Below are 12,945 nucleotides of genomic sequence, written 5' to 3'. Positions count from 1 at the left end.
CTTTAAAGAAATTATTAGAAAATGAATTAGAGCCAAGATTGGGACCCTAAGAAAGGAAAAAGTTATTGAAGTTAGGAAATAAGCTTTAGATAACATTTGAGAGTGGTTCCTGGATAAGGAAGTATAGAATATATAAAATTATATACTAGTAAACTAAGTTAAAATACCGGGACTCTTATGAGAGTCATTGTGTGCAAGGAACAGAAAGCTAGAGGAACCACTGAGTTAAGGGTTAACTTGATTCTTTCTGGCCACTGCCTGGCAGCTTTGCCCATGTCATTTATCATTAGAGCTTCACAGGGAAATGCAGGTAGCTGACCTCAGAGCCCCAAGCTCTGCAGTATAATAAGTTAAAGTTTAAATAATAATAAGTTTACAATTATTATTATTATGGCCACAGGCCTGGGAATAGGGGAAGCTTGAAACTTTGGGGAACAATTGTAATTCTTAGTTCTTTGTGGGATGTGGTTATTCTTTTGAATTTGATTTGACAATGATTATACAATGTCTTTTTTTCTACCTACTTTTAAACTATCAATAAAAAACGGGCAAGAGAAAGGCTACGGAACATGTGAAGAGTAAATGAGAGAGAACATGTAAAGAGTGAATGAGAGAACGCATGAGGGAGCGAATGAGAGAGCGAGTCTGAGGGCAAATGTGAGAGCAAGTGAGAGAGCATGAGAAGAGCATGTGAAGAGTGAGTGAAGAGAGAATGTGAGGTGTGTATGAAGAGTGTGAGTGAGGATGAAAGGGTAATGAACAGAGGTGTACATGAGTGTGGGAGTTCGCGAAAAGAAAACTGCAAAAAAAAAAAAAAAGCAGAGCGCACAAGAGAATGCAGAGTGTGTGCAGCCTCAAGGAGAGAGAGAGAGAGAGAGAGAGAGAGAGAGAGAGAGAGAGAGAGAGAAAGAGAGAGAGACTTTGAGCCTTGAAATTGCCTGTCAGTTTGTACCCAAAGAGTAGTCTGTGTATATTTATTATGCGCCTTCCAGATAGTCCTGCTTCCAGTTGGACACTCCGATCCTGAGTTGAGGCTGGAAACAGACAGTAAGTGGCACCCAGGTCATGGGACGCAGATCTGGAAGATTTAGGTAAAGCCCCCATCCCTTTCCATGTTGTTTTCTATCTGGAAAGGACCCTACCTGGGGAGCCACGGTCCCCTCAGCCTTCAGAAACAAGTGCCGAGAAAGGATAGGTAGGAAGTGATAGTGTGATAGTTTTATAGTTTTATTATGGGTCAAACTGAATCCAGTGGGAGATCTATCTATAAAAAGATTCTTCATATGTTATTGCTTAAAAAGGGAATTCACTTTGAACAACAGCAACTTTCTGATTTTCTCCTCTTTGTTCATTCTGTGAGCCCTCAGTTACCTGATAAAGGGACCTTGAATGAGGCAGCATGAAAAAGGGTAGAGAAGGATATTAAAAACCTGGATCCTGGAACATAAGCATGAGGACGACGAAGGATGGGTTCCAGTGACTGCGGGTATGTTCGGGTTTGTGGTAAAACAGGCGCTTTCCCATGCTGAAATAAGAGACCTGCCCAGTTCATGGTTGGAAATGCACACAACTATTTTCTGGAAATCAGCAGAGAGAATAATTATGAAAGAAGTCTCTCCCTGGAGAAGAGCACATTCCTTCCCATCCCCCAGTCTTTCGAATCTCCAGTATGTTTGTGTTCTTTGTAGTTTGAGAAAAAGAAATCCTTATGTCTGTAGCCAGTAAGCCCTGGTACTGTTTATGATCTGGTATTAATGTGGAACAACATTTCCCACGAGACAACCTTTAATTGCCTCTGTTAGGCGCTCAGTTGATAGAGGCACTAGAGAGGTAGTACACAGCCAAGGAATATGACAAGGAGGAAACAGTCACTTCTAGCTGAGGGATGAAATCCATATTTTATGTGTTTGGTTTTTAATTTCATGTGACATTTAACCACCTTCTAAGATAGCATAACTAAAGAGGGTTTCTAGGCTCTTTAATACCAGGGCAGAGTAAGGTGACACATGAGAAATAACCAGGTTAACTTAAAAAAGAGAAAGAGAAAGGCTCAATGGTAGAATCCTTTTCTAGCATGTTTGGGGACCTGAGTTCATCCTCCAGCATCACACTAAATAAGTAACTTTTAAAAAGTTTAAATAGTGGAATAAGATTATCCTGTTATTTCAGTTTATTCCAGTTTCGTATTTACTGGGTGAAAAGACTTTCTAGTTCTGAGCTTTATTGTGGAAGTTAATTTGATAATACTTTTCATAAAAAAGCAAGTGTGAGGCTGTCACGTGAACTTCTCCTGGGACAATATGAAGGAACTCACACTCACACATCTATTCATCCTTGCTAGGCCAACAATGACATTTAAAATAATGATTCCATGGAGGTCCAACATGTCAACCCAATGGCCTTATCATGTTTGCTTACATAGCAAGGAGGAGGGATGCTACAGTGAGGTGGATGACTCCCTGGACCAATAAGTCACTGAAAAGTCTCATTCCGGCCTGGATGACAACATCCCCATAAGAGCAGAGACAAAGTTCCTCGCCCCTTTGGTTAACCTCACTCACACAATATATTATACTGCCTTCCAAGACCACAAGACCACCTGAAGCTTGGACAGAATTACATACAACTGAGAAGAGTAGCTGGAATCTGAATGACCCCACCCCTGACTCCCTTCTTCTGTGAGGTAGCATCAACAGGCTAGATTTCGAGCATACCTTGCAGCTAGTCACCACTGCTCTGATGAAGATGGCAAAGGCTGTTATAATTAAACAAAGCATGCAATATAGACACAGTTAGTGTTTCCCTCTACTTGTATTGTGTTTACCATATCGCCAATTCCATAATGGTAGATACAGAATGTAGATCTACAATACTCTATACTGTAGTCACCAAGTTCTGTCTCCAGCATGAGCTCCCACAGAGAAGAGACAAAACTTTTAAAATTGTCTTATTCTTTCCACAGGAGAAATAGATCTACCTAGCAGATTAACTGCTACATCATTCGACAACTTTCAACTTTCATAAGGGGGGGGGGGGGAGAGAGAGAGAGAGAGAGAGAGAGAGATCTCAAAGAAGTTTCATGAGTCATGGAGTTTTCTAGAAATCTTCTCATAGGTCAGAACTGAGATCTCAGAATAATTTATGAGATTTCTTCTGCTCACACTAAAGGGGGTTGGGAAAGATCTCTAGTTAGGACTGGTCAACAAGAGAAAGAAGAAAACCCCAATCATGGACACTTTATTTCTGGGGACAAAGATAGCCTCACTGTGTAGCTCAGACTAACCTGAAACTCTTGATCTTCCTGCGTTAGCCTCCCAGGAGCTGAGATTATGGCCATGAGCCACCTACCTGGTTCTATAACTGGCTTTTGACTTCAGTCTATGTTTATATTCACTGGAGGTATGTTTGACAAATCTGAAACAAATGTAATTGCCCATGTGATCAGAATTCAATGTCCTCAAACACTCAATTCCTGGGCTCTGCACAAGAAATCCACCCAGACCTCCCAGCTTCTCATGACAGATGCACATATGAGAATTCTCAGCTTTAGGTGCACCTGCAGAACCATGCTATGCATGCACCACATACCTGAGGAAGTTAACACTACTCTGGTTTGATGATGCTCATCCGGGAGCACTGATGTTCATGATGCCTTACAATCATGCCTTTGGAATTCCTCACTATTAACCCTTGATGAGTCAGGGTCTGGGTAAGGGCAGATGCTGTTGCTTCTCCTTGCCCATGTTTAGTGCACAAATGAACTGGAAAAACACTCGCAAAGCATTCTAGTGCCCATGGAAACCTGTGGCCCACTGGGACTAGTATTTTGCCCTTTGGTGCTGCTTCGGAAGGAATGTCTGTGACCAGCACTGAAATACTGATGTTAGAGGTGTGCTTGCCGGAAAACCATTGGCCTATGCGTGTTCAATCTCTAACAGGAAGAAAAATTCTGGTGATCTTAACTAGCCCGATTAAAGTAGTCTAGAAATCTAAGGGTCTGGGTTTCTTTTGTTTCTTTGTTTTGTTTTGTTTTGTTTTGTTTTAAAGGAGGTTTGCCAACTACATTTAATGCCCTAGGCCAAAGAAAAATATAGAAATAGACAATCTGCAACCTTGAGTGGCCCAGGGGAGAAAGCTTGCATCACGCCTTGTTTTTAAATTATAGAGTGACTGGGCAGACACACATCACAGCTGCTACACCAATTGCAGTCCACCGTCCAGACAGAAGTGGATTCTCCTACTTACATCAAATGGAGCTGAACTTGACCCAGCGTTCTGATTACACGGTTCCCTGAAGCAGTCACTAAAAGGAAGTAGAAGACCCATGGCAATGATCCGGGAGCAAAATTTTTCTGCTTCTTCTGGAGGCCCGTTCTCCTGCTGGCTAAACAGCTTCTCCAACAGCGTTCGCCCTGTACATGGAACACAGTTATTAGAGAGAGGTTGGCAGATCAGCTGGCTCAGAACTCTCTGGAGAGGATAGTAAACATCACTAGTGAGCAACGGTCTCCAAGGCTACTTATGTCCAGAAAGGAGCCCAATGAACAAAACTGTAATCTGAAGCCAGACACCACATAGGAAAAGGCAGGAGGGTATGCTCTCCCAGGCTCCCAAATATATCTTGCCTCAAAAGAGAATGGTCTCTATTACTGACTATATATTCTCTATCTAAAAAGAACCTCCACCCCTTTGGGATTTAATTAAGCAATTCTCCTTTCTTTCTTCCTTTCTTTTCTTCCCCCTGCCTTCAGAGTATTCTTTGAGGAAGCAGTAACTCAAACTGCCAACATTTTGGGCCTAGAAATGTCAGAGACTGACTGACATTCACTGTCTCAGACCCAGCACCAGGGAAAGGAAGAAAGTAAAACACAAAGGTATCAGCCTATAAAACAGGCAAGAAAGCTGGCCAGGAAATAAAAGTCATCCTGAAGAAGAAAAAGATTTAAATGTTTTCAGTTGCTCCATAGAAACAGCTATGTGTGGGGTCTGGAATGATGGCTCAGCCATTAAGAGAACTTGCTCTTTTTACAGAGGACCCTGGTTCTCTTCCCAGAATCTACATGGTGGCCCACATTCATCCATTGCTCCAGTTACAGGAAATCCTCTTCTGCAGGCACGGCACACATGTGACAAACAGACATACAGACAAAACACCCATACACGATAATAAAATAAAGTAAAAATTCAATAATTTTTAATGCAAGAAGATATTGACCATCTAAATTTAAAATAGTTTGTTATTTCTTCAGAGAAGAATCATTAAGAATGGAGGATACAGCAGAGAGGAAGGTTCCACAGACATCAAGACAAACAATTGGCAAGGCATAGAGAATAAATGTCTGTAGACTGCTCAGAAATAAACTGGACATCTATATTATAACTCCTCCCTGAAAGGCTTGTAGAACACCAAAAAGAGGGACAGGAGGACTGTAAGAGTTAGAGATCTGGAGGACCAAGGTAACTCAGTGTCTTTTAGGCTGTACTGCAAAGGAGGGGCACCCCATCCCTCATCCAGAGCCTAGAAACTTCTGTCAGTTAATGGTTGCTAAAGGGGACAGACCCTAGAAGACTGGGTCTTGCTGGTCCATGTCTCAACCTTCCTATTCCCTTAGAATCATCTTGGAAAAACACAGTGATGGGTAATATTGGCACCTCTACTCTACTAGTCACTGTTTGATTCTAAAGATAGACAGATGTGAGAGTCAAGGATTCAGTCTCTAATCTCTTTTTAGTGACTACCTAGAGTACTGTTTGGTGAACTGGCTGAATTTCTGTCCTACACTAATCTCATGCATTATTGAGGACAGGCTGCAGGTCGACCAGAAGTTCCTCTTTAGGTGGATGTGAAACTGGTCGGACTGAAGATCACAGCTTAAGTGCCAGACTGCCTCAGACTTTTCATACTCCCATCTGTGTGCTAAATGGCACAGCCTCTCATGTCATGAGAGCTGGCAACTGCCATGGCAATGACTAAAAATATTATAAAGGGAGAGAAAAGAGTTAACATCCAACTCCTGGTAAGTGTCTAACAAGACTCACAAAAGATGTGAATATCCTCTCTTTATTTGCCTATGCCTCCCCCCTCATAATTTTTACAACTTAACTAAAACTACTTTCTCCAATTTCTAATCTTGGCCAAAAGTAAAAGTTTCCCTAGATGCTCATTGGGTACATGGTCTTGTTATAGGGTCCACAATTCTGGGAAATAAAGAAAAATTTTGGGACCCAGTTTCAGGTCAAAATCTGAGGCAAACTACAAATATTCCCACACTCAGAAATTCAGAAATTTGTACAATATTTTCTCTGCATCCACAAACTAAAACAGCAGAAACAGAAAAATTCTTCTGGGTCCCTTCCATATCACAACTATCCTCTATTCTTGATCTCTATTACTTCTCCCTCTCATGAGTTCATCTTTCAAGTTTAAACCAAAATTAAGCATCCTGAAGAACCCCTCCGAAACCACTGTAAATCACTCTATGAACTCTTTCATTTAACTATTTTACTTAAGTGATTGTGTGTTATTTTAAATATCTAATCCTTTACTTAAGTAATATGTTTCCTTAGAATACACAGCTTGAAAATATGATAATCTGTAGAGAGGAAAAATTAAATATTTGGAGAATGTATAGAATATTATTATACTACTGAGTAATGTATATTTAATTATATTATAGCCAGAATGTAGAAAGGAATTTCACACACACACACACACACACACACACACACACACACACACACACACAATTTCTTTTGCCTTTCTGCCCTACTGTAATTCTTTAAGACATTACCTCTCTATTGCTGGCATTCTAAATTTGAAAGAGAGGCTTCACCTTAATAATAAAGACATTAACTACTGAATGATCTTGCTTTAGAACTCACATAGCACCTGGTGACCTCTGAAGTACTCACTCCTTTCTAAAGTTCTATAGTTAAACAGCATTATGTCACTGACTAGCGCAGAGCATACACATTGATTGAAAAAATAATATTCCTGATGAAAAATGCAAAGTGGGAGCTGAATGGAGATGGAGCTCCTTCATAGCCATCTGACGAGGACACACAAGGACAACCGAGAAAGAGCTTCTAACCGCACCAGCTTTTGAACATTCCTCCTCTTTCAAGAACTTTAGCACTGGGAAGATCTCTTCCCCCTTTCTGAACCTGCTTTTTAAATTCTATTACTTCTGTTGCCCCAACACTTTGTCTCTCAACTTTAGTAGCCAGACTTCAATTCCAGGAATAAAATGCCAATTCCATTTGAGTAGCTAGTTAGATATTAGAGGACTTAGAGGTCACCAAGGATGGACTTTTCTTTCCTAATTGCCAGCTTATAAAACCAAAACATAAAAATTGAGGATTTTGATTACCGGCCAAATGAATGAAGTCTTACTATTATCTCAGGCTTGAGTTGAGACATACTATTCTGAACTGTATATCGTCAGCTGATAACTATCTAACCTTATAAGATCACTTTCTTTCTATCCCAGAGCTTTCTGACACTGTCCTCTCCTTAAGAATTAATTCAAATGATTCAGTTCAAATTGACCTATCAATCACCTGGCCAGGAAAACATCCCTTAGAAAAAGCTGCCTGTGTTAGGGGCACACAACAAAATGAGGCATGATGTAACATGCCTATAATCCCAGCATTGAAATGCAATAGTAGAAGAATCAGACATTCAGGGCTATCCTTGGTTCAAAGTAAGCTCAAGGCCAGCCTGGTCTACATGAGACCTTGTCTTAAAGAAAGAACCTGAAGGAAAGAAGTAGGAAGCAATATGACTACTACCTAAGATGCAGATTAACACAATAGTCTCTCTGGTCATCTGCTGAGAGTAGTGAGAGTGGGATGGATACCTTCTTTTATACAAAAGGCTTTTGTACTCTTATTTGTGTGTATCATCTGAATTCTCTCAACAGTGTTGAAAGGAACCAGGAAGCCAAGAGGAGTCCTGAAAGACAGTCCTGTGACAAGGCTGCTCCAGCCAATTCACTCTATAAAAATCCAAATAGTCAATGTTTGTGGCTTTGGGGCAGCATGAGTTGCTCTCGTATATTCTTGCCTAGTTGGATTGTTTGAAAACACCTTGGGAAATATAGCATCCATTCTTAGCTCAGAGTTTTACAAAACTAGGCTCCAATCTATACCTTGGATATGAGAAGTAAATTGTGTGTTGCTTGCTGTGTGTTTTATAAGTCACTCCATGGCCTACCATGAGGTAGAGAAGTCCCTTTAGCACTAAGCTACAGAGTCCTACCCTAAGTTTTAACCATAACATAAAATTCTGTCAAAAACATTAGACATGAATTCTTATGCCTTTTCAATTTCTGTCTATTAAACAAAATTAGTCTCAAAATGTCTCTTCAAAATATAGCACAACAACTCAAGCAAAAATAATGTTTATTTTGTCCTCTCTCCATCATTAGGACATTCTTTGATCTCCCAATGAATTTTCAGTTAAATGAAAGATTTTTATCTCTATAGAACTGAAGTTTATCTGTACCTAACTAGAATTACTACCTAGGAAACTGCACCCCAAATCTCAAGTGGTTAATTATCAGAGTATAACCATTGTGCACAGAATACAAAATGGTTGAAAACAGCTCCAATATGACTATGGTTCTTCTGTATGACTCAGACACTATGTGGCAAAAATAACAACAGAAAGCCAGGAAACAGGACTTGGTGTCTGAGTGAACATAGCATAGTAAATAAGCATGTGCCCAAATATTACCAATAATCAAAGGGCGTGCAAGAGAGGGCACTAAAGCCCTCTGGCTCTATGATGGGAAAATAGCCTTAAGTCTTTCATATATAATTTCCCATCTATGATACATATTCATGCAAACCACAGCTCTCATGTAAAGGGAACAAGAGGTAGCTTACTCTGGGGCAGTAATGAATGACTATGTTCCAAAAGATTCTGATTACCCCATATACCATGGCCTAGCATGTTAACAATTTCTAGAAGTTTTTACAGTAACAAAACGAAGAAAGTCATAAATCAAGGCATTTAAAAATATATTGGTATCACTGTGGGTTGTGGCAGACACCTTTGATCCTAGTCCCCATGAGAAAGGAAAAGGTGGAACTCTATGAGTTCCAGCCCAGTCTAGTCGACATTACAAGTTCCAGGTCATACCACACAATGAGACCAAGTCTCCAGCTTTAAAAAAAAAAATCCAATCAAAACAAACAAACAAACAAAAAGCAAACAAAAGACAACAATAAACCTACAATGGTGGGACAATCAGGTAAATGACATCTGATTGATAACATTCTTAGCCTTTGGGCTGATGATAACCACAAGGATATTAGGTTAAACACAGAAGGCACTACAATCAGTGAGTCAGCCTTGTGTAATCTTCAACACATTGTACCTTTTGGCAGAGAACATCAGTTCAGCTGGGAACTATTTAAGCTCTATCTGTAATAATTCAGTGCTGTGAGTGAATCATGCCCGGAGCAGCATCCCAGGTCACTATCTCTAGATGCCAGTAGCACAAGTACCCCATTCCCAGTTGTAACATCAAGGAAATATATCTAAACCAATACTCTAGGGCCATAGGTTGAGAAGCATGCTCAGCGAAATTCTCTCCCTGTTCTAACAATAGTCTGTAGAGTGCCCCTCGAGTACGTCCTTGTTCTGATGTCTTCCCATAAGAAGGCGTCTTACTTCAATTCATACATATTTAAGGGACAAGAAAGTAGGCGGGTAGTGTTGTCCCTGAGCCTAACAAACATTTTCAAATTATTAAATATTCTTCAAAAGCATAAGCTACTTTGAAAGTTCTTGCCACTGGGTCACCCGATACTCTGATTCTTTTCTACATTCCTTTAACCTTTTAACATTTCCTCTTCAGCCCTGTCATTCAACAAGTATTACATCCTCTAACTGCCATTTTCCAGAGGAAATCCAGCCTGGGGATTTAGCTCACTGGTAGATGACTAACCAAGTATGTATAAGAATCTAGGTTTGACCCCAAAAGCAACCACAAATAAATAAATACCCTAATAAAAATCTTCTAAACCTACAACACTCCTTATTTCCAGTTACTGTTGCATTTGGAGGTTGGGGGAGGCAGGGAACTTCCTTTACATACAAAAGAACTACGAGCTGAAATTATGAACAGTGAGGTGGAAGTTTCTGGTTTCTTTGGAGACTCAGTTGTGTCGTGTGAGTCTTTTTCTGGAAACTGTCTTATGAGAGGATGTTTTTGTTGAAGCAGACACACAGGAGGACATTTTGCAGAGAACAGACACGTGGTGTTTTGCTAGAAGCTGCCTGGAAAAAAGGCATGTGGCATTTTGCTAGAGCAGATGCTTGAGAGAACATGTGATGTATAAATATAACCCAACGGACAGTGGACAATGCTGTGCTACATTGGTTCACCTTGCCACTCTTTGCTGATCTTCATTGGCTTTTGCTGAGCCCATGGCATCGGTTTGCCTGGCTCTCTCCTTGATCATTGTTTGCTGTGACTTCATAGAGAGAAATGCACCAAAGAACTTCTGGTAGTGTTCTGGTGGCTTCTTGACACTTCTGTGGACTTGGGCCTATTGGCAGAGTCTCATACTTTTTTTTCTGGATTGAACTGTTGCTGCTGATTAGTGAATGGGGTTTGCAGATGGATTAAGCTACCACTGATGATCCACATGAACGGAACTGCTGCTATCCTGACAGTAAAGATTGGAAACACACACACACACACACACACACACACACACACACACACACATACACACACACACACAAAACTATTTCTAAACAAGTCTACATCCTCTTTCGCCCTGTGAACATTTCCTCTCCACTACCTTTGGTGGGTGGTGAGCTAGAAGGGAGGTTAAAGAGTTTAAGTACCTCAAGATCAAATTCAGTCTGGCTTGATGGATCCTTTACCCACTAAGCCATATTTTGGGTCCAATTTTCATTTCCTGAGACAATTTCTCATTGTCAAACCTTTGTTAGCCTGGAACTCAGTATGTATGTAGATTAAGCATGTATCAAACTTGTGGCAGAAGTCCCCCTGCTGGCAACTTTTAGTTGACTTTAAAGATGTCTTCATTCAACATGATAGGAAGTTATACAACCATTAAGTGTCATTCTATTGCAGAAATAAAAATAATTGAATTTAGTATATTCAAGTCACACTGAAGATATTAAAAGGATTGAGAAAAGTAAAACTCTCACAGTTGGACAATGCTAGGAGCCAAGTTCACAATATCAGAGAATTAATAATAAAAATAATGAAGCATTTATTCTTTTTTCCTGGTATTAAATTTTATTTTGAGGTGCAATAAACTGTACCTAATGAGTAAAGAAAAGTATTCAGAAGAGAAAAGCATCAACCCAAAGGTGCAAGGGAAGTGACAGAATTAGAAAAATGTCATTCTGTGGTCCTCAGTAAGATAATGTAGAGGATAGCAAAGACACAGAAAAGTCATCGTAGAGAAAAATGTTAACTGGGATATTTGAAAATAGAGACAAGTTGTTATCTCCACACCCAGAGGCTGTTCACATCTGTAATAGAAAGGAGAAAGTACACATGCAGCTTACTGTTGTTGGAGATTTTGATTCATAAATTCCACCAGTCATGAACACATGCCGACAACCCCAAAACCTAATCATATGTTAGGAGGCACCTTATTATACATTTTAGGCAACACAGAGTGCTGAAAAATGACTATGTACCCCAGATAGTCAAGTTTCTTTACATCCAATTGATCACATTATAGCCTAGAGCTGTCCTTCAGTATCCATGGAGAAATAGTGCCAGGGCCCCTGCTTTAGACCATTGACTTCAAAGTCCAAGGATGCTCAGTGTACCATGCTTTCATATAACACTCATACATCTCCTTAAATACTCAACATTGTCTCTATGCTAATTATCATCCCCAATATAACATGAACAAAGAGGTGTGAGAACATTGTCTAAGGAATAAGGAGTCTACATGTTCATTACTTTCACAGTGTTTGTTTTTAATATCTGATCCGAGGAGCACAGTCAATTTCAACAATATTGAACACTAGAACCCAGAAGAGTGAGGTGTAGCTTAGAATTGTTTGGGGGAGGTATTCTGAAGTATCTGATGCTAAATCAATAATTCTGGGGTTCCTTTTAATATTGTTCTACTAAAAGCCAGTAATAGAGTTAGGAGGCGAGGATGAAAATGGTATGGCATATGAAGCTAAGAAATAGGCTTCTGGGATTCCATTAGACTTCGACAGGGAGGGGTGTAGGAGGCAGTGCTGATGCTAAGGTCCTTTTTGCAATTGGGTCTTGATCTTTCAGTAAGGAAAGCTGGGGGCCAACTGCTGGGCAGAAGGTACAGACAGGACTTCCAGGTCCCAGGAGCAAAAGGCAGACACAAGGAAGGAGGGGAAGAATTTTTGCCATGTTTAGGAGGGAGGAGTCAGCAGCTATGTGAGGTTTTGGGAGGAACTGGGAGCTATGGCCGCTACTACAGGTGGGTCCTCCAGGATGTTTGGCAGGGTCTAGGTGGGATTGGCCTCTGAAAGTTAGGGCAGATGGGAGCAGTAAAAATATTATTAAGGGCACACTTTTCCAGGCAGGAAATTGGAGTGCCCAGCTATTGTCCTAAGGCAAGTTGAATAGGAACAAACTATCTTTTGTCTGAAGATTCGAAGGAAACAGGGTTGGGACTGGTAGCGTGGTCACTTCCCAGAGCTAAGAGTGGATAGAGCTTAAAACTTCATGCAACAGAGGGGGCAAATATGCATAGTAGAATAGAAGCAGGCTTATTTCAAGTTTGAAGCCAGCCTGGTCTCTACAGTGAGCTCCAAGCCAGCCTGGTTTGTATGAGAAAAGATTTCCCAGATGGGTAAGGGAAGTCACTCAGTGGTAGACAGCTGCTTAACATTTGCCAAGATTCAGGTTAAATTCTAAACACCACATAAAATGTTGTTTGGTGGTATAAATG

The 12,945-nt window shown here is 40.4% G+C and overlaps 1 protein-coding gene across 1 annotated transcript in view; it reads right to left on the bottom strand.

Annotated features, from left to right (window-relative positions):
• Fmn2 (formin 2) overlaps positions 1-12,945 on the bottom strand; it is a 311,596-nt gene that overhangs the window by 276,217 nt on the left and 22,434 nt on the right. Inside the window, 1 exon segment of the mRNA NM_001427798.1 lies at positions 4,246-4,412. Within this exon segment, the coding sequence (NP_001414727.1) occupies positions 4,246-4,412 (167 nt within the window).

This window comes from Rattus norvegicus, chromosome 13 (assembly GCF_021556685.1).
Source record: "Rattus norvegicus strain SHRSP/BbbUtx chromosome 13, alternate assembly SHRSP_T2T, whole genome shotgun sequence".
In the NCBI taxonomy this organism is placed as follows: domain Eukaryota; kingdom Metazoa; phylum Chordata; class Mammalia; order Rodentia; family Muridae; genus Rattus; species Rattus norvegicus.
This window is presented reverse-complemented; position numbering and strand designations above follow the sequence as displayed.